General features: G+C 40.9%; 1 protein-coding gene across 1 annotated transcript in view; it reads right to left on the bottom strand.

The window, feature by feature from the left end:
* ctnnbl1 (catenin, beta like 1) overlaps positions 1-23,421 on the bottom strand; it is a 220,712-nt gene that overhangs the window by 59,712 nt on the left and 137,579 nt on the right. The window contains exons 10-11 of the mRNA XM_038803075.1: positions 12,043-12,191; positions 4,109-4,290 (exon numbers count right to left, since the gene is read on the bottom strand). Of these exons, the coding sequence (XP_038659003.1) occupies positions 4,109-4,290; positions 12,043-12,191 (331 nt within the window). The remainder of the gene's footprint in view (positions 1-4,108; positions 4,291-12,042; positions 12,192-23,421) is intronic.

Below are 23,421 nucleotides of genomic sequence, written 5' to 3'. Positions count from 1 at the left end.
TTTGTGACAACCTGGATGTATCTCAGCCGACAAGTGACAAATAGAGGGTGTTCGCTCGGTTAAACAACTTTGGGAACCTCACATAGGGGTGGTCGTAACACTACTGTTGCTTATGTTCACAGCTAAATGTTTTGTTGTTCTACTAATATCTAAAAATAATTATGGCTGCTATTAGGAAAGTACCATTGTAACTGAAAGCGTTTGTGCATTATAGCAGGTAATTGCATTAAGAATTGATTGCTGGATATGATTCAATAAAAAATACTGGCTTTGAACAAGTGTAAAAAAATCAATGCTGCCATAGTAATGTCAGTGAACTGCGCTAGTGGTTTCTTGGCAATGATGTTTATAGCCTAATTATTTTTAAGGTTTATTACAGCCAAATGGAATTTCTTGTTTTCCTATTTGCAATCACTGAGCACTGCAGTTGAATTATTCCAGATTAGACCTTGTGATACAGAAGAGTATCAATCAAGGAACAAAATACAAATCAAGGAATTCTTTTTCTGGGCTTGCTATTGTCTGGCGATATTTTTATGATTGTAAATTATGGGCAGCGTTAAGTTATGGAACATTGTTTTTGCCAAAATATTAGATTGCCTTCCAAATTCAAAAAAATAGAAATAAACATTCTAAAGTTTGGGTGGAGTATGAAATTAATAAAGAAATTCACAAAATAAACAGACAATTTCTAAGTCCAACATCATTTTAGTTTGGTCCCGGCAGAAAATACCAACCTCAGTTTCGATCTCACACCCACCATATACTCTGAAAACTGACCTTGAGCAAATCACTACTTGAAATTATGGTTCCACGCCCAAAATACGTTTATCCTTCTTATACCATGACATGACAATATCACCTTTTGATAATTAGTGCTTATCGCTTGCAAATGTTTTATGTTACTGAACATAACATTACATCTGTCAGGAATATTTGTTTCCAGTTGTTTGAAGTTAAAGTCCATTAATTCTTCTTGATGGCCAATGTCTGCACCTCCTCCAAACCAGATTTCAAACCTAGCTAATATTTTGAAGTGCAGCTTGCCATAGAGCAGTTACTTCCTCAGCTGGGTAGGACTATTTCTGACTGCTCAGTTGCATTTGCCAGCATTCAGTTTTTGAGGCCTTTACATATTATATTCATGGGCATCATGTTTAGTCAGGCTTCAGCTGTGAAGGCACAATTGTGTTATTTTTTGACTGGTTCGATGCCTCCCTACTCTGAACAATATGGTGCAAGGTAAAAGCATGCTGTGGCACATCCAATTATGTTCAGCGGGCAGCACGATGGCACAGTGGTTACTACTGCTGTCTCACGGCTGAGGACCCTAGTTTGATGTTGGCCCCGGGACACTGTCTGTGTGGCGTTTGTGCATTCTCCCTTTGTCTGCGTAGGTCTCACACCCACAACATAAAGATGTGTAGTGTAGGTGGATTGGCCACGCTAAATTGCCCTTAATTGGAAAATTTTTTAAATGTTCAGCAACAATTTTCATCACTCCTTTGAACTGATGCATAACATATCAATATACTCAGCATGGTAACATTTTTCAGAGATATTCTGCATGTTACCATAGTTCACGACATACAAGTCAACCTGGCATATAAAACGGCTGCATTTTGTCGGTGGCAAAAATCATGCTTCTTTTATACTTCTTGTATAAGCCGACCCCTTCCTTTCCAACTGCAAAATGCTATATTCTTTAGAAGTCAGCCTCAAATTTTCACCCCAGCAATGTGTTTTACTTGCTAAGCCAGCACATGGGATCAAGGAGGTGATGTCGTCTGCATTGTGAAGAGTGAGAGTTTAAGACCCGCACACAGAGCAGACTAGACATAGCATGGCAAGTAACAAGTACAAATTGGTCCCCCCAGCAAAACAAATGAAGCACAAAGAGGATTTCAAGTTAAAAGTTTGAATAGTGAGGAATTCTTTGGCAGTGAAAAACTGGAGAATGGAAGGGGAAGGAATCCACTGTAAAGGTGCCCAAGGCCAAATGCACCATCAGAACAGGGACCAACCATGGCCTGATCTTGAGAAGCATGCATCAGAATAAGCCTTCAAGCGGTTATATGGTAACCAGAAATGCAATGCATATATATGTACTTAAGTGAGCCAAGTCAAGCCCCGAGTAGGCAAGGATTTCAAGCAAACAGAAAATTAGTGTAGCCACTTTATAAGACCATTAGACATACAAGCAAAAGTAGGTCTATCAGCCCATCGAGTCCACACCGCCATTCAATGTTGTAAAAACCCACCTGCTACTCTACTGCCCTTTAGAGAAAGCAATCGGCTATCCTCATCCCATCTGGCCTACATGTAATAGACCCAGCGTAATGTGATTTTTAAATGTCCTCTGAAATGGTCTAGTAAACCGTTATTGTCAAGGCTAACATTTGTTGCCCATCCCAGAGAGCCACAGCACACAAAGAATTTGAAAAACTAGTAAATCTGCCTCTTTGGAAAATGGAAGTAATATTTCAGCAAAGTTAAAATTTATTTCAAGTTCTTTATTTCCTACATAAGTACATTTATTGGAATAGAAAATTATGCCTGGCAACATACTTATATTATATATGTGGGTGCAATTATATTCTATTATTATGGGATGAAATGGTCCAGTGATGTGGCAGAACTCTGCTCAGAGACTACCAAAAGACTTGGTAAGGAACCTCATTAAAATCCCTGTCTGATCCTTATATCCTTTTAATTCCAGTCTTGCTGGCTGCTTTTAAACTTCTTAGTTTAAACTTCTTATTTCTTGTTTACCATTTACAACAGAATACGAAGTTGTGTAACAAAATTGTAATGTTACAAACTCTCAACATAATTGGGCAAGTCAGGTTTACAATGTTAAATCATTCATTGCTGGCACTTGGACTTCTGGAGTTATTTATCGTTAAATAGTTTTAAGTAATGGGCTTTTAAAATATGCTCCGATTTAACCATAATGGGATGCATATTTGAGCATTCTGCTCATAGGTTTTTTCTGATTAGAGCTGTGCATATTCTTTTGAACTAGAAAGGATTATTTGAAAACATCTATTTCTTTATCCTATGGGAAAAGTCTGATTGATTTTCAGCTCTGTTTAACAAACTCTAATTAGATTTGTCTCAACTTTTCAAGCCAGCCCTTTAAGAATACAGATTTATCAGCTCCTTGCATGACAGCTAATACAGAGCCTGAGGAGAATACACCAGAACTTCACACTACACAGATTCTCACGCACATTTTAATAAGCAGAAGCACACCAGGACATTGAATGCATGTGCTTAATTTAAAATAATAAACCTGAAAGTTAACTCAAAGTTAGGCTGAAGTCAAACTTTCCCATTTTTAATGAATATCCCAAGATGTTACTCAAAGCTGTTAGTTTTTGTGGTGTGGGAAACAGGATGATGAGGAATGAAAGGTAAGGGCATTTTTTCTCATCAAATTAATCTGGGAATATTCTGAATGATGCTTGTGTTGAAAAGAAGCTCGTCCTGCAGAGCAGCAATTGTGAGCAACCAACTATTCTGGGATTATGCTTGTGTTTTCAATAAATGTGGCTCCAACACCACTCAGGAAAATTAACACCATCCTTGACAAAGCAGTCCTCTTGATCGGCACCCCATCAACTGCTTTAAATATTCACTCCCTAACACAATGACAAAAGTGCACCATTTGCAGGATGCATTGCAGCAACTCGCCGAACCTCCTTTTACAACAGTAAACATGAAAAATGCTGGAAATGCTCAGTTGCTCAGCAGCATCTGTAGGGAGAGAAAAGAGCTAACGTTTTGAGTCCGATGACTCTTTGTCAAACACTGTTTGTGAAACCTGCTAGTCCCCTCCCCCCCCAAACCACACACCAATTTTACTTGGAACCATAATCGCCATTCTTTCACTGTTGCTCGGTCACTGGCACTCCCTTCCCAACAGCAACATGGGTGTACTTACTCCTGATGGAATTAAGTGGTTCACTAAATTGGCTCGTCACCACCTTCTCATTTAGGGATGGGCAACAAATTCTGGCTTTTCAGTAATGCTGACATTCTGTCAAAGAACAAAATCAACTCGAACTTTTGGAAGGTTTTAAGGGATTATGACCTCAGCGCTCACCTTCATGTTCCTTTTCTGTCATTCCAGCTTTCTTCATTTTCTTTGGTGTTTTCATGAAAAGTGGGAATATCGTTCTTAGTCCAAGGATGTCAACAAACTTGTGACAGTTATCAGACCCTTCAGGACCAATCACAGCATGATCCAACACCTTTAGAGCACTGGCTCGTGACATTTTCTTTTCTCTATAAAAACATAAATTCACAGTACTGATTAAAACAATTGAACACTTCTCATCACGTGCAATCCTCTAAGTATTTCTTTAATACTTTAAAACTGGCTACAAATCTTAGTTAAGACTTGAGGAATACAAGGATCATTTCCTTGAAAATATCTCTTAAGATTCAAATATCATTGTGTAGAATATCCACTGCAGTCCCCGAGGAAATAAAAATAATTTCTGGATTAAATCTGAATCGGAAGAATCATCTTAATATTTTATGTACCAGTTCTAAATCTAAAGGCAAAACTAACCTGGAATAATCTTATTAGATAGACGGCACCTCAAAAGTGCAGCTGGTAAACTGGTCATTGGGTGCACAAAGAACGTGGTGCACCAATGGCAGTTTCAATGTATTACTGGTGAGTTAATGGATTCATGTGCAGCAAATTCTAACAATTCGGAAAGTAATTAGTGAAGAAAATAGGAAGCATAAATATATGTATTTCAGCATTTGGGGTATTGAAGAGGTTTAATATTTGCATGTCAAGCATTAAGACTCTTTTGAGAGAATGTCCACTCTTTGAGCAATATACATCCTGACACAAAGGCAGCAGTCCTGCTTTCAAGCCTTCACAATTGGCATTCAACAATAGACGAGTTCACCCTCTTCCTTTTCATTGGTAAGCACCAAAGTTGAACTTAAGTTCTTCCCCATACAGTGGGTATGCTTGCAGCACAGATGGCACTGAGTGCTAGTACACCATTTTTCATGAGACGCCCATATACCCTTCAAAGGATCAGATGGCCCTATTTCAAAGAAGAGCCAAGGATGTCATTGAATGCCCTGGTCGCCATTCATTCCTGAACCAACAGCTCTAAAAACAGATTATCTGGTCATTATTTAATTGTGGTTTTTGCGACCTTGCTGTGAACAAAGTAGCTACTAGGTTTTCCTGCATTTCCCACATTAAATGGTGAAATTTCAACCTGAGATTGTGAAAAGTTATATTCAAGTTCTTTCTTCTTCCTGCAAGGAAGAACTACAGTAAAATCATGAGGAGTCAAATTTAGATGACACAAAATTCCAGTTATGTCAAAGTCATCAACTATTCCTGCCACCAGAATAGCAATCCCATTGAATGATGCCTGTGATAAACCGAAATTCTGCACTGGTAATTCCAGGTTATCCGAACTTGTCCAAGCTGGTCAGAGTGGATTACACAAGACTGTAAAATCATGGAGATTTCCCTGTGAAAGGGCATGTGAAGCCTGCAATATGGCTAAACCTGTGATGAATGCACACCCACTCGCCTGCCTGCTTCCCCCTAGCCAATGCCACAAAGGTTGTGAGATGCTCCATGATTTTGCACTGCAGCACAAAAACATACTTGACTGCATTGACAACACGGTAGACTGTATTGCGCATGCCTGAAGACAGCATGCTAAACAGAAAAAGATCAGAGATTTTATGGAGCTAACTCAGAACATTTTTCAATGGAAAGTTTCGGCCTTTTCCAAGGTCAGACCATTATAAGGTGTGAACTAATTGAATAAAGACTTTTTCATACATTTACTGCTTTACTGTGTTATCATTTGAATCTTTTTTTACACAGCCCATGTTCGTAGGTATCTCAGGTTACACAGAGATTCATGCATGTTGGAATGAGACCTCGTCAGCTATTGCAAAACTGCACTTAACACAAATTTGTGGCTGGATCCCTTGGAATTAGACTCAACAGGATTTTGTGTAGGAGATTGCAATTTACAAATATCACTAGTTTTTTTTTTTTAAAAATCAGTCCCCAGAAATCAAAAATGAAGTACTTTTAAGTCAGATTAAGAGATTCCTTTTGGCAGGGCGACTCCTATTCACCTCTTTCCAGTTTGCACATGTGCTACACTGTGCTGTATAACAGAGGTACAATATGGTAACACACTGGACTACCTCACTATGTTTACTCAATCAGACAACCTCACCCCAAATACAGATAATTTGCAAATATTCATCGTCAAGGATGTACATTGCCTTTAGTTCACCGAACATCAGCTTATTTACATGGAAAGAGGGTATATGTCTGCCATCCAGAATACAAATGCCTTTTGGCGTGTTGACACCAAATGTAAATAAAATGAAGGCAGACTGTCGAATATTCCCTCTGTTTCAAAGGTGGAGTAGAATGATTGAATAGAATAAAAAAGGGCTAAGGAAACTAATTGTGGGCTGATGAACTTGGATCAAATTACTTTCAGAGCGAGAGAGGGGGAATAAATATATTAGATGCATAGATGTATACTGAGATTGCGGTCCTCAACAAAACATTAACTAATAATTGATATAGCAAAAGCTGCCATTTGAACTTTGAGATAGATGATAGATTAAGAGCTAGGGCCCACCTTCAGATTTGGAACGCAAAAAAATCGAGATAAAAAGATACTTTAATGTCAAGCCTCCATACCAACAAAAATGTCTGCATATAGACCTGTCTCAGGAAAATTGGTTTTCCATCACACAAAGGAGCAGTATGAAGAAAAAAATGGATGTCAGCTTGTCAAATTTTAGTTTCATTCACAAGGCACAGATAAATAGGAAATTATTGATGTGGTTCTAAACTTAGGATGCACATTCCGAAAGAATCTCAAGGAGTAATGCTGTACATTTAAAACCTACAGAAGTATCTTTTAACATTGGGGAGGTGGTGGTGTAGTGTATGGTCACTGGACTAGTAAACCAGAGACCCAGAGTAATGCTCTGGGGACCAGTGCAGATGGTGAAATTTGAATTAAATGAAAACCTGGCATTAAACGTCTAATGATGATCATTGTCGATTGTCATAAAAGTCCATCTGGTTCACTCATATACTTTAGGGAAGGAAATCTGCAGTCCTTACCTGGTCTGGCCTACTTGTGACTCCAGACCCACATTAATGTGGATGACTCTTAACTGTCCCCTCAAGGGAAGGGCAATTAGAGATGGACAATAAATGCTGGCACAGCCTGCGACACCCACATCTCATGAACGAATTAAAAAAAACATTAAGAAGCCAGACAAACTAGTAGGTCAGAAAGATGCCCTTTCACCTTTTCTCTTCTTTTTGGGCAGTCCCTCAGTGTCGAGGATGACTTGCTTTCACTCCAGGAAGGTGGGTTCTGCGATGGCTCACAGTTCGATCCTGGATCCGCAGACTTTGTCATAGGTTTGGCAGGTGGTACTTGATGAGGTGGATGGGTGGGACGCTCTGGATTCTGCGCTTTCCTTCCGCTGTTTACTCTTGGCCTCCGCATGCTCCACCCTATGACTCTTGAGGTGATTGGCGCCCTCGCTGATGCTGTTTCTCCAGCTTGTGGGTTTGACGGGAAGTGATTCCCTCATGTCAGTGGGGTTGTTGCATTTATTTAGGGAGACTTTCAGAGTGCCTTGTAGCGTTTTCTCTGCCCACCTAGGGATTATTTGCCATTGTGGAGCTAGGAGTAGAGCACTTGCTTTGGGAGTCTTGTTTTGGGTATGTGGGTAATGTGGCCCATCCATCGCAGCTGATCGAGCGTGACCAGTGCCTCAATACTGGGGATATTGGCCTGAGAAAGGGCGCTCACAATGGTACACCTATCCTGTCAGTGGATTTGCAGGTTTTTACTGAGGCACCTCTCTCAAGGATTTGCTGTACATTGTCCATGCGTTTGATGCATAGAGGAGGGTGGGGACCACGGCTGCTCTGTAGACCATTGGTGCTGGGCTTGAGGTCTTGGTCTTCACAAACTCTGCCCCTTAGGCATTCGAAGACTGCACTGGCGCATTGGAGTCGATGTTGGATTTTGTTGTCAATGTCTGCTGATGTATGGGAAAGGATCCATATAAGTAGAGGCTCACCGTGGATTTTGATGGTTGGGGTGCAGTTGTGTGTGGCAGGAGCGGCTGGTAGAGAACCTTTGTTTTTTGGATGTTTAGCCCGAGGACCATTCTCTCACGTGTCTCGGTGAATGCGTTGACGATGGTTTGTAGCTCAGTCTCGGAATGTGCACACACACAGGTGATGTCTGGTCGGGAGGCACGGAGGTTGAACAGTTTCCCGCTTGTCCGGTAGCTTAGCTGCACTCCAGCGGAGAGCTTCAGGGTGGCGGGGTGGAGTATTGGGGGCAAGGAAGATGGAGGAGAGTGTTGGTGCTATGACGCAGCCCTGTTTGATTCCAATTTGCACACTTATTGGGTCTGTGGTGGTTCCGTTGATGAGGATCACGGCTCGCATGTCATCATGGAGCAGGCGGAGAATGGTGACAAATTTCTACGGGCAGCTGAATTTGAGGGGAATGTTCCACAATATCTCATGGCTCACAGAGTCGAAGGCCTTCACAAGATTAAGAAGGCCATGTACAGAGGTCGATGCTGCTCCCTGCACTATTCCTGGATTTGTCACGTGGTGAAGATCATATCCATTGAGACTCTTGATGGGCAGAAGCCGCACTGAGACTCAGGGAGGAGCTCTTCAGCCACTGAGAGGAGGCAGTTGAGGAGTATTCTCGCGATGACCTTTACTGTGGTGGAGAGTAGGAAAATCCCTCTGTAATTTCCATAGTTGGACCTGTCTCCTTCCTTTAATATGGTCACAATTAAAGCGTCTTGGAGATCATGCTCTCTTCCTTCCAGACAAGGGTGATGTGGTTGTGGATTCTTGTCAAGAGTGCATTGCCGCTGCATTTTAGTACTTCTGCGGGATTCCATCTGCATCAGAGGCCTTGTTGTTCTTCAGCTGTCGGATGGCTTTTTCAACCTCACGGTGAGCTGGGGTTGCGCTGAGATAGTGGTGGGTAGCGTGTTGTGGGATGGTGTCGAGGACGCTTGTGTCAAAAACCGTGTTTGGTTGAGATCCTCAAAGTGCTCTCTCCAGCGGGCATTCACTGCCTCTGTGTCTTTGATGAGTGCTTCCGTTTTTGACTCAGTGTCTGGGCCTCTGGGTATTCGGACCAGAGATGGTTTTGATTGTGAAGAAGCCGCGCACAGCATGGTTGTCAGCGAGTTGCTGAGTCTCCTGCGCTCTTTCCACCCACCATCTGTTCTTTCGGTCGTAGGTTCTTTGATGCACCTCGGCCTTCAGTTGCCTGTAGGCTTGTTTCTTCTCACTCGAGTTTTGGTGGAGCTGCCAGTTACAGAACGTCTTGGTCAAGGAGATCCTGGATCTTCTGATCATTCTTGTAGAACCAGGTCTTGGTGTTTCCTGGTCGAGGTATTTCCTGACCTCTACATACTCACCTGATGAAGGAGCGATGCTCCAAAAGCTAGTGATTCCAAATAAACCTATTGGACTTCAACCTGGTATTGTAAGACTTCTTACTCAACAATTAATGGTGAGATGGATTGAATGTCTTGAAGGATAGCACATCTCAAGTGCTTCACGTTTGCAAAGTCTCAATCTTATTTCAAATGAACATGAATGCATCAAAAACTGTAATGCAATATGTTAAGCTTTGTAAAATTGGCAGCATGGCTATAAGAAAAAACCCTTATAAGAAATGGAAGCATCGCACACATACAATAAGAGTTGCTTTTTGAAAGATGCAGCCCATTATCATGGACTTTTACCCCGAATTTAATCTGTGCTATCCCCAACCCTTCATTATTTGTCATCATTTCTGGGTGAGAAAGGTAGAAATCTTCAAAGAACATCTTGCTCCTCTGACATGCAAAATGTTAAACCCCAGAAGTTTTAAGATATCTTTTTAAATAAATTACTCTTAATGGACAGGTGAGTTAATGCTCTGCACCATTTAAAAAAAAATCAAGAGTCAAATACAATCTGCATAAAAAGATCTTGCGTTTGTATAATACCTTTCAGGACATCAAGATACTCTAAAGCACTTACCAGACAATAAGGCTATTTATGAAATGTAGGCACTGTTTTTATGTAGGAAATGTAGCCAAATTGCAAATAGCAAAAAGCAGTAATGTAATAACCAGATAATCAGTTGTGTAATGTTAGATTGAGGGTTAATATTGGCTTTTGCACCAGGGATAATTTCCCTTGCACCCCTTCCATGCCATGGGAGCTTTCATATTTACCAGAGAGTGCATTTCATCTGAAAGATGACACCTCAAAACACTGCAGCACTTCCTCTGTACTGCATTGAATTATTAAACCTAGTTTTGTGCTCAGACCCTATGGTGGAACTTGAAACACTTACCAATGGCGACTGTGAAAATGCAAGTAAACAGACCATAATGAAAATCGATCAGTATCTGTTCTAATCTAATGAACTAGATCAGAGCGCTTTTTCAGTCTTCTAACTGTTTGAAACAAAATGATACAGAACCTATTCATTCGTTAAATTATGAGTCATTAAAAAAAAGCAACAACATATGCGACTTCATAATCTTTACAATTAAAGGCTGTACAGGTAATCCACGTTTGCACAAAAATCTCATTAAAACACTGTTGGATCAGTAAATGATGTTATACATCTGTAATATAGGAAAATCCTCCAGTTGCCAACACTCTAATGTCTTCAGTATACTATAATCAATGGGTAATGCAGTAACAGTGATGACTAATGCCTGGTAATTTGTTTGCTGCAGAAGTGGCATTGCAACCCTCAGTCCATTGCATCAAACGCAACAGAAAGGCACTCCATTTCCTGTAAATATCTTTGAATAGAAGAGATTCATCAGTATATGTAAATGGTTGGTGCTTAAAATAATCTAGTACAAGAAATTCAATTTAACAAAATTATAATTTTTTCTGAATTTTACAAGCTGTAGTTATTAAATAAAGACTAGGTTCATAAATTAATGGAAAGTAAAAATTACTTTTTCCGATGTTGCAAAATTATTTACTTTTTTACCTTCAAGATGCTTCCAGTTCTGTGGGACCCACCCCTCACTGATAAATTCATTAATTCAGTCAGCCTTTAATCTTTTGGAAATCAGTGCATTGATTACATTATAGACCTTATCATAGAATTTACAGTGCAGAAGTAGGCCATTCAGCCCATCGAGTCTGCACCGGCTCTTGGAAAGAGCAGCCTACTCTCCACCCTATCCCCATAACCCCACCCAACACTAAGGGCAATTTTGGACACTAAGGGCAATTTATCTTGGCCAATCCACCTAACGTGCACATCTTTGGACTGTGGGAGGAAACCGGAGCACCCGGAGGAAACCCACGCACACACTGGGAGAACGCGCAGACTCCGCACAGACAGTGACCCAAGCAGGAATCAAACCTGGGACCCTGGAGCTGTGAAGCAGTTGTGCTATCCACAATGCTACCGTGCTGTCCATTATGATTTTAGAAATGTGTGTTCTTTTAACCTCAAACAAATTCATCCATTTCAGCATTCTGATTAAATTGTTCATCACTGACGTCCAGCGAAATGAAGAAGCTTGGTCAATTAAGTCAAAGTTGTGGCAGTTCACAATTCGCAGCCTGAGCTATCACTCCAATTCCTCAATTAATCAAATAATTACAATTTTAAAGATCAAAATGTCCAAAGCCTAAGTCTCTTTCACCTAAAACAGGAACAAACAGAATCCAAACAAAAATGGGCTTCGATGGACAGATATTTTATTCTGTTCCATATTTTGCTTCATACATCATTCTAGCCATTAGCAATGCTGTCTGGAGTAAACCGAGCATAAGCTGTTCGTAGATCGACCTGCATCAGTTTTATGGCTTTGGCTGCACCACAGTTCAAACCTCAGCAAGTATAAAGATGCTGAAAGATCAATTTGCACAGCCCAAACACAAGATTTTGCTTTCAGAGAGACGTATTAAAAAATTGTCATTACCTGAGCATTAGGTTCATGAGTTGCAGTCCCTCCCCCTTCAGAAATCGATCCCTATTTGAGCTCAACATCAGACACGAGCAAAGACTATCAAACAGGTTCTCCATCATCTCAAGTTCCTCGTTTGTACTGGGGTTATGACGTTTGAACAGCTAAAAACAAAAGATAATAATAATAATAATAACTTGTCACAAGTAGGCTTCAATGAAGTTACTGTGAAAAGCCCCTAGTCACCACATTCCGACGCCTGTTCGGGGAGGCCGATAGGGGAATTGAACCCACGCTGCTGGCATTGTTCTGCAGTTACAATCCAGCTATTTAGCCCACTATGCTGAACCAGCCCCTATTTGAGAGAAAACCTTTATTCACCATCGGAATGAGAACAAGATTAAATTATAGCAGACAGGTTGTCATAAAAGTTTCTTAATTGAAAAACTGGAAGATTGGAAACTGCAGTTAAACATTTAAAAAAAGCTTGAACTTGTGTACCTTCAGAAAGTTCCAAAGCACTTTACAGCCAATCAATTACTTTTAAATTGCACTTGTTTTGTAGCTAATTTAAAATAGTAAGGACCCACAAAATAGCTATGAGATAAACAAAAAGACTAATCACAGTGGTGAGTAAATGTTGGGACTCTGGAAGAACCCCTCTGTACAATCAGTGCCACTGGATCTTTTACATTCATCTGGGTTGCAAGGCAGAGCCTCATCCGAATGACAGTGCTTCCGACGATGCAGGATTCCTTGAGTACAGCAAAGGCATTATCAGCCTAGACCATGTGTTTCACTCCATTGACCTTCTCACTCAAACTAGAGCTCTACTACCAAGACAAGTTAACACTACAAACCTGTTGCATGTTACAGAAGTGGAACAGCAAGGAAAAATTGTATTCACAGAATAATACAGCAGAGGACTTTGGCCCATCGAGTCTGCACCAACGCATGAAAAACACTTGACCTGCCTACCTAATCCCATTTGCCAGCATGTGGCCGATAGCCTTGAATGTCATGAAGTGCCAAGCGCTCATTCAGGTATCTTTCGAAGGATGTGAGGTAACCCGCCTCTACTTCCCTCCCAGGCAGTGCATTCCAGACCATCAACACCCTCTGGGTAAAAGTGTTTCCTCAAATCCCCCCCTAAACGTCATGCCCCTGACCTTGGAACTTGTGTCCCCTTGTAAGTGACCCAAGGGGAACAGCTGCTCCCTTATCCACTCTGTCCATGCCCCTCAATCTTGTACACCTCGATCAGATTGCTCCCCAATCTTCTTTGCTCGAAGCCAACCCAAGTCTATCCAACCTCACTTCATAACTTAAATGTTCCACTCCATTCTATGATATATATATTTAATATTTTATGGGATGTGGGCTCCACTGGCTAGGCCAGCATTTATTATCCATTCTTATTTGTACTTCAGAAGGTAGTGGTGAGATGCTGTCTTGAAATTCTGCAGTCCGAGGTGTAGGCACACCCACAGTGCTGTTCGGGAGGGATTCCAGGATTCTGACTCAGTGATAGTGAAAAAACAGCAATATATTTCCAAGTCAAGGTGGTGAGTGACTTGGAAAGGAACATCCAGATGGTCGTGTATCTGCTGCTCTTGTATTTCGAGATGGCAGTGGTCATGGGTTGCTTTGTCCTGGATGGTGTTGAGCTTCTTGTTGGAGCTGCACTCATCCAGGCAAGTGGAGAGTATTCCATTACACTCCGGACTTGTGCCTTGTCGATGGTGGACAGGGTCAGAAGGCGAGTATGTAGGATTCCTAGCCTTTGACATGCTCTGGTAGCCACAGTACTTTTATGCCAGATCAGTTCAGTTTCTGGTCAATGGTAATCCCCAGAATGTTGATAGTGGGTAATGCCATTGAATGTCAAGGCACGATGGTTAGATCCTCTCTTGTTGGATATTATCATTGCCTGGCACTTGTGTGGTGTGACTGTTACTTCCACTTGTCAGCCCAAGCCTGTATATGGTTTAAATATGGGCATGAACGGCTTCTTGGAGTCAAACAAACTTGAATGGCAGAAATTTCAGATCAATCAAATTGATCTCAAATTTGCTGCTTATAGTTCACCAGATTTTCAGGTGTAACTTGGTCAGATATCTGCCCGTTATGCACTACATGAACCTTTCCAGGCTCCAATGAAACAGTGGCTTGATGTTCCTACTAAAGGAGTCAGGAATCTCATATTACGAATGGAGAGGGAGGATGAGCTGACATTATGTGCACTCGCTCTCAAAGTCTGTGTTTGTAGGAGGCTAAGTGCTCTTCACAGCTACTCAAGGTTAGAATCGCAATGTATAAAGGAAGTCATTCAGCCTATTTTGCCTGAGCAGGCTCTTTGAAAGAGCTTTCTAATTTAGTCCTGCATCCCAGCTCCTTCCCCACAATCTTGCAAATTAGTCCTTTTCAAGTATACGTCCAATTGTTTTGTCAATGGTTTCCTTACTTCAGGCATTATTTCCCTTCCCTCCAAACCACTCTAACCAGTTAAAGAAAAACACAAACCACCAACCTATCTAATTATCTTTGACAAAGTGTCATCCAGCCTTGAAATGTTGGCTCCCTTCTCTCGCCACTGATGCTGTCAGACATGAGATTGTCCAGTATTTTCTGTTTTTATATCTAATTATCACCCCCTCTCCAACCTCCCTTTTCTGTCTAAATTCTTGAATGCTAGGTTGTGGCGATGACACCAATTCTACCTTTCTACCACTCCCCTTGGTTCCTCAAATGTCTTGGCTACTATCAAATTCTGAATTAGCCTGAACTTCATCCAGCTCAACAACGGAAGTCCAAAGCCATCATCTTTCTTTCCCGACATAGGCATCACTCCACTAATACTAATTTGTTAATTTTCTGTGAACAATTTCATAGGCTGAAATAAACCTCTTGTATATTGTAAGATCCTGAGCTGAGCTTTAAATCCACACATACTATCCATCACCAAAGAATGCTGTTTTCATCTCCAGAACAATATTTGCCCCTTTGAAAATCTGATGCAAGCCTTTACCATTTCCACATTTGAGTAATCCAATGCCCTCAGATGACATATTCTGAAATATATATATTTTAAATTACATATCTGACACTATGCTGCTTGTGTCCCATCCCAAACCAAGACTCATTTGTCTTTCACCTTTGTCTTTACTCACCTCCACCAGATGCAATACATTTAATATCCTTGTCTTTAATTTACAATTTCACCATAGTCATTTCCTATCAATTGCTGCAAACTCATCTCGCCCTGGTTTCTCCCAAGTGCTTTACTCCGCTATTCACCCTAGGAGCACAGCCTTCAGCGACTGCTGAGCAAACATTACCAAGCATAACCTATAAAGCACATTGGGACGTTTAGCTGCTAAAAATTTATCATGGTATTAACACAAGTAATTCTAACTCCAACCCCCCCCAAAAAAAATCAGAAACCATCATTCTACAAATAACCTATTAAGGCAAATTACAATAGTGGGATAATGAAATTAATACCAAATATTTCCGAATTAAAGGAAAATGGATCAATTAAGGCATCACCTTGGCTTTCCATTCTGGTTAACTGGCCAATGGGGTATTGAAGCATTTCAACACTGCAATATTCGTACAAAATCAAAATATTGCGTATGGGGAAAGCGGAAATAAAAACAGATAATGCTCGACATATTTGGCAGGTCTGATAACATCTGCAACGGTGTCCTTTCATCAGAACTGCAAAAAGTTAGAGAAGAATATTTCTAACTTTATCCAGTTCTGATGAAAAATCATTGACAAGAACTGTTAGCCACGTTTCTTTCTTGACAGTTGTTGGCAGGCCTGCTGAGTGCTGTCTGTTTATTTTGTAGCAACATTCTTGTTGTTCACTCTAAACAATATAATTCCTCGTCAACATCTTTGTACTTTAGGTGTTCAACCAACAGACAAAAAAGAATGGAAAACAGAAGCCTAGTGAATGAAGTCAATCAAATTGATCAGTAAAATTATCACAAAAAATAGGAGCAGTAGGCCATTCAAACCTGCTCCGCCATTCATTATGATCATGGATGACCATCCAACTCAATCTGTTCCCGCTTTCCTCCCCCCCTCCCCCCCATATGTTTTGATCCTTTTATCCCAAGAGTTATCTCTAACTCCTTCTTGAAAACAAACAATGTTTTCTCTGGTAGAGAATTCCACAGGCTCACCACTCTCTGGGTGAAGAAACTTCTCCTCATCTCAATCCTAAATGGTCTACTCTGCATTCTCAGACTGTGACCCCTGGTTCTGGACTCACCATCTGCAACATTGCTCCTGCATTTCCCCTGTCTATTCCTGTTAGAATTTTATAGGTTTCTATGAGATCTCCCCTCACTCTTCTAAACTCTAGTGAATATAATCATAACCGACTCCATCTCTCCTCATACTTCAGTCCACCTTCCCATAAATCAGTCTGGTAAACCTTCACAGCACTCCCTCCACAGCAAGATAGAGGCGCCAAAACTGCACACAATATTCCAGGTGTTCTCTCATCAAGATCCTGTATAACTGCAGCAAGACATCCATGCTCCTGTACTCTAATCCTCTCACTTTGAAGGCCAACATACCATTTGCCTTCTTCACTGCCTGTTGCACCTTCATGCTTATTTTCAGCAACTGGTGTACTAATACACCCAAATCTCGTTGCACATTCCCCTCTCCCAATCTATAGCCATTCAGATACTAATCTGCCTTTCTGTTTTTGCTACCAAGGCGGATAATCTCACTTTTATCCACATTATGCTGCATCTGCCCACTCATTCAACTTGTCCAAATCACACGGAAACATCTCTGCATCCTCCTCACAGCTCAGTCTCCCACCAATGCATCCACTATTTCTAGGGCCACTTTCTTAAGTACACTGGGGTGTAGATTATCAGGGCCTGGAGATTTATTGGCCTTCAATCCCATCAATTTCCCTAATACCATTCCTGTACTAATACTGATTTCCTTCCAGTTCCTCCCTCTCACTAAACGTGTTCCCCAACATTTTGGGTACTTTACGCACTTCCTTTTTTGTGAAGATGAACCAAAGCATGTATTTAGTTGGTCAGCGATTTATTTGTTCCCCATTATAAATTCCCCTTTTTCTGACTGTCGGGGACCTACATTTGTGTTCATCAATCTTTTTCTCTTCACACACCTATAGAAACTTTTACAGTCGGTGGAGTACAGCCTACTCCAGCATTAGGCTATTTTAAAGCTAAATGGCTGATCTCCTAACCATCCTGAGTGAATTTCTTAGAAGGATATTGTGAATCATTTTTGTGAATCAATTTGCTCTTGGATGTGGAGGAGGAACAAAAGAGAAACAATGTTAGCTTTCTTTCCACGTGCAGAATGTTCAATCCTTGTCGACTTGCATTTAACTAGCAGCACAAATTTATCAATTTCAGTTCAAAGGTTTCAACTATTTAAAAATCCACTTCTGTTCTGCCCAAGGGCTAAACTGAAGCAAGCTTTACAATCAATCATTGCAAGTCAAAAAAATACATAAAATAAGAGCGGAGTAGAATATCGCACTTATCATCAGATGGGATCTTTAGGTTATCTAATTGGTATCGTGCAGATGAGATAGCAAGAAGAGTGCCGAACAATGAAAGGATTGGAGTGCTTTGAAACCAGAAATCCAGGATGACTTGACAGCAAGGTAAAATACATCAAATGAAGCTGGAGTGTTTAATGACAGCTAATTGAACTCAAGATAAGATTGCAGCTGTGTTTTCTTTAAGTGTCAGCTGTGGTTACCAGTGCTCATAAAGACAGCCAGAATAATTGGTTACCAATGTACATTGCTCTTCATATTGGATAGCAGTATCAATACTTTATAGTGATAATGTACAGACAGCTATTACACATTTTGAACAAAACATTCAGCTGTGTCCAGACAACTGATCTGTTGCACCAATATTTAAAAAACTATGTGATTTTAGTGTTAAACAACAGGTTCCACAGGCAGATAAAATTAAGCTATCACAGAATCCAGAGTACTTGTCACACCCAATTTTATAGTTCCTATTTCAATAAAATACTATGGCTATACTTTTATAGTGACGAGCATAAAAAGCTTATGTAAGAGATTTTCATACACCTCTTTTCCTACTTACAGCCTGCATTTCATTGTGCCAGGACAGGTCCTCATCTTTCCCATTTTCTGCAATTCATGTTTAATTCTCCCCTGAAGAATAATTTTTGGCTGATCTTGCAGAGTGCTTCATCACGTTCATATCTGCAGACTGAACTGGATGCAAATTAACTAGAATGTATTGTTCCAAGATAACTAGAACCTGCGCTGTATTATTTCAGACTTATCATCAGGCAAACCCTTCGAAATCATAAGTAATATTTGTGGACTGCAGCCTCAAATAGTGAGAGAAACCTCATACTGAAGACCCTACTCAAACGTCAATCACCATGCAGCATAAGTCTATTAGTTTCAGCCAAAAACCATTGACAAATAAAATTGGGATTGAATACATTTTACATTATAATTTCCTATAATCCAAACTAACTGAAATGTATATATATTTTTTTCTCTGCTGACAGCTTCCTCTAATCTATTTCCAAGCACGAAGTTAGGTGACTTGCTCCCAAGACTTCACCTAAGCTGCTCACAACGTACTGTTTTTATTCTGCAACGGCATCACGATTGCAGATGTCTGTGCTTTATGTTTTTTGGCATCTTTCCCCCATACAGAGGATACTTAAATAATTATCATGGTCACCTTCAGATGCATGTTTAGAGAGCACCTCCAGGGTAAAACATGCAACATATTCATACTTAAATCTTGGATGCTGGTAAGACAGGTTGAAAGGCTAAGAACACATTTGAGATTCTTCATTTCAAATTAGTGGTAGAGTACAAAAACAAATAAACTATGCTAAACCTTTATAAAACACTGGTTAACCACTTGAAATAATATGTTGATATTTTAGCACTACAGATCATTCACATGTTGTAAATATGCAGTGACAGAATCTGTTAATCACAAAATTCACAACTTGAGACATGTAGATGATCTGAAATATCTGCTGCATTTTGATGAGATATTTAATGAAGTAAATAAGACAACCATTGTGGATAGTGCATTTGAGACTATTTATATAGACTTTTAAAAACTTTTGATCAACTACTACATTATAGACTTGGAAGCAAAATCACAGTCCATGGGGTTAAAGGGACAGTGACTGAAATTGGCTAAGCATCAAGAAGCAGAGAAATGGTAAACAGCTACTTTACAGACTTGAGGGAATATACTATTTTTGCAGGGTGTTTCTCTGGGGAATAACAAAATATTTCCCCGTATGTACAGACAGGATACCTCTAAAAAAGCATCCAAAGACTGATTACCACCTCCAGTAAAGATAAATGGACGTAACAACTATCTCAACTCAAAAGATCCTGGGTATATTTGCCCAGAATAGACTTGTATATACCTGGCCCAGCCCAGCCTCTGAAGCCCACATCCCATGAACCAATAACATTACAAGTCTGGTGGGCAAGGTTAAGTCTGATCTGCCAAAATGGGACAACCTTCCCCTGTCCCTGGCGGACTGAGTCCAGTCTATTAAAATTAACATTTTTCCAAGGTTTTTGTTTTTGTTTCAATGTCTCCCTGTCTTTGTTCCTAAAACTTTTTCTGTGAGGGTTAATAGGGTGATCTTATCCTTTAAATGGGTGGGCAAGACCCCGAGGATCTGTAGGGTAGTTCTTCAAAGGGATAGGCAGTCATGGGCCTAGCATTGCCAAATGTTTCTTTTAATTGGTTCATAGGATATGCGCTTCACTGGCTGGGCTGGGCCAACATTTATTGCTCATCCCTGAGGGTATTTAAGAGCCAACCATATTGCTGTGGGTCTGGAGTCACATGTAAGTCACACCAGATAAGGATGACAGATGTCCTTCCCTAAAAGTATTTAGTGAACCAGATGGGTTTTTACGACCATTGTTTCATGGCCATCCTTAGACTTTTAATTCCAGATTATTTTTTTTTCAATCAAATTCAAATTTCACCATCTGTCATGGCAGGATTTGAACCCGGGTCCCCAGAGCATGATTCTGGATTACTAGTCCAGAGACAAAACCACCACGCCACTGCTGGTCCATTATTATTATTGGACAGCCAATGCTGGGAAGGTGCTGAGACGGTGCAGAGACCCAGGTTCCGTATGGGGACAGATAGAGGAGGTCATGTGGGGATTTAATAATAATAATAATCACTTATTGTCACAAGTAGGCTTCAATGAAGTTACTGTGAAAAGCCCCTCATCGCCACATTCCGGGCCTGTTCGGGGAGGCCAGTATGGGAATTGAACCCGCGCTACTGGGCTTGTTCTGCATTACAAGCCAACTGTTTAACATCTGTGCTAAACCAGCCCCTAATAATGAAAATCACTTATTGTCACAAGTCTGCTTCAGTGTGGACAGCACAGTGGCGCAGTGGGTTAGCCCTGTTGCCTCACGGCGCCGAGGTCCTATGTTCGATCCCGGCTCTGGGTCACTGTCCGTGTGGAGTTTGCACATTCTCCGCGTGTTTGCGTGAGTTTCACCCCCACAACCCAAAGATGTGCAGGCTAGGTGGATTAGCTGTGCTAAATTGCCCCTTTATTGGAAAAAATTGATTGGGTACTCTAAATTTATTTTTAAAAAGTCTGCTTCAGTAAAGTTACCGTGAAAAGCCCAGAATTGCCACATTTCGGTGCCTGTTCGGAGAGGCCGGTACGGGAATTGAACCCGCGCTGCTGTCTTCTTCTGCATTACAATCCAGCTGTCTAGCCCACTGTGCTAAACCAGCCCCTCGCTCCCGTTTTCTCTGGCTAGCTTCTTCTCAAACCTGATGGTTGTGTCCACTTTAAGGATATGGAGACAATTCAGGCAGCATATTAAGCTTGGATCCATATTGAGGATGGCCCTTATCTGTGTGAATCACTTATTTGAACTGTTGAGATTGGATGGCAAGGGAAGAAGCTTGAGAGATTCGGGAATTTGTTTGTAGAGGGACGGTTTGCCGGCTTGGAGGAATTGTTGCTGTGGGGTGCAACTCGTTCAAGTACCTCCAGATGAGAAATTTTGTATGGGTGGCCTTCCTAACATTTCCTGTGGCACCGTGGACATCTCTGTTGAAAAAGATCCTTTAGTTGGCGGGGTCGAAGAGGGTAACACGTCTGGTATTTATGGGTGGATTCTGTCTGAGATTTGGACTCAGCGGACGGGGTGAAGGCAAAGTGGGAGAGGGGGTTGGCAGGTGATGAGGTGCGAACGGTGTTCCGGGGGGCTGGCCAATCACACACACACATGTTCTGGCTTGCCTCAAACTGATAAGCTTTTGGGTTTTTTTCTTCAACACCATGTCAATGATTCTGGAGCCTTGTCCTCTGGTAGCCATTTTTGGGGTGTCGGATTTGCAGGGGATGCAGACGGGAGTGAAGGCAGCCTTTCCTTCCCCTTGTTGATTGCTCAGAGGCGAGTTCTGGTGGAGACTTACTCCATCCAGCAACTCAGGTGCAATAGGGAAACATATGGTGGATGAAATTTAATGCACAAGTGTGGAGTAATCAATATGGCAGAGAGAATAAAGAAAGGGAACATGAATTAGATGGTATAATTTTAAAGCAGGCGATGGAACAGAGATGCCTAGGTATTCCCTCATGATACCACCAGCGTCTCCTCCACCTATGCCAAATACATAAAGATCATCACTTAGAAAGGGCAGCATATTAGCTAAAATTAATTGTTGCACAATTGCCTCTGGGGGTCAACTCGCTGGCTGTGTCCCTCCACAATCAAGCCCCTGTTCAACATCCGCAAACACCATCCACCAAGTTCGCTGGAAGACAATTGCCATCCCATACATTCTTGAGGTTGCAACCACAGCAAAACAAGTAACAACCTCAGTCAGAGTAGAATGGGTGCACTTCATCAATTCCTTTCCGTCAGCAGCCAGTTTAATTGCAAGAGATGAATTGGAAGCAGTGGGATAGCAGTTACCTTTGCCCAATGCCAACTCAAACGGAATGAAGTTCTGTATGTCTCGATGGCTCTAAGACAGGACGGGCTTATGGTAAAATAAAATCAGTATGGTTCATGAGGAATGCAGAAGCAAGTTTGGACATTTAAAACTAGAAGGAAAACAGAGAAAGATACCGCAAGCGATCAAGAAATACAAAAACAGCCATGAAAGTAACCAAAGGACCTTTGGAAAGGATATTGTGCACAGTTTTATCAGTAAAAGCAAAATATTTTGTTAAGCTATGTCAGGAGGCCATAAACCATTTTACAAGGCAACGAAAAGATAGTATACAGCATTCAGCTCAGGGCAGAGCTGCTAAATGACTATTTCATATCAGTCTTTCCTCCTGTGGATGATGCTTTTGTTCCAGCTGTGGGATGCTCAGTATTGAATAGTATTATGAATATTAAAAGATAGTAATATTAGCTCAGATAACAGATGCATGTAACACATGCATGTAAGAGTGAATAGAAATGTGAGAGGTGTTCTGTAATCTACTCTTCTCCAACATCAACAGCTTCAGTTTTTCCAATCTATCCACATTCTGAAGTTCCTCATTTCTGGAACATTTTTCATGAACCTTTTCTACATACTCTCTGATGCCTTCACATCCTCCTCAAGTGTGGTACCCAGAGTGGGCCACAACACTCCAATGAGGCTGAATCTGCTCTTTATATAGGTTCATCATAACATCCTTACTTTTGTACTCTGTGCCTCCAGCCCAGGATCCAATTTTATTAACCGCTTTCTCTATCTGCCCTGCCACCTTCAATGGTTTGTGAACACGTACCTCAAGGTCCCTCTGTTCCTGCATCCCTTTTAAAATTGAAACCTTCATTTTCCATTGCTTCCCCTCATTCTTTCCGCCAAAATGAATCATTTCACTCTTCTCTGCATTAAATTTAATCTGCCACTGTCCACTCGTTCTGCCAACCTATCAATTTCCTTTCGAAGTTCTACACTATTTTCAACAGGTCACAATTCTTCCAGGTTTTGTATCCTCCACAAATTTTGAAATTGTGTCCCACATATCCAAGCCTAAGTCATTAATATATGTCAAGAAAACTATGCTTTCCTCCAGTCTGGTTTTGTACAAATCATGAGCAACAAAAGGTTTGAAAGTTGCAATATAAACATTTATTTTTTCTTTATTTTTTCATGGAATGTGGGCATTTATTGACCATCCCGCAATGCCTTTGAAGTGAGCATTTCAGAGGGCAGCTAAGAATCAACCACATTCCTGGAGGTCTGGGTTTTTAACAACAATCGATGGTAGTGTCATGGACATCATTATTGAGACTAGATTTATATTCCAGATTTATTAATTTAATTTTTATTCTATCAGATGCCATAGTCAGGT

The sequence above is a fragment of the Scyliorhinus canicula genome, chromosome 7 (assembly GCF_902713615.1).
Source record: "Scyliorhinus canicula chromosome 7, sScyCan1.1, whole genome shotgun sequence".
In the NCBI taxonomy this organism is placed as follows: Eukaryota; Metazoa; Chordata; class Chondrichthyes; order Carcharhiniformes; family Scyliorhinidae; genus Scyliorhinus; species Scyliorhinus canicula.
This window is presented reverse-complemented; position numbering and strand designations above follow the sequence as displayed.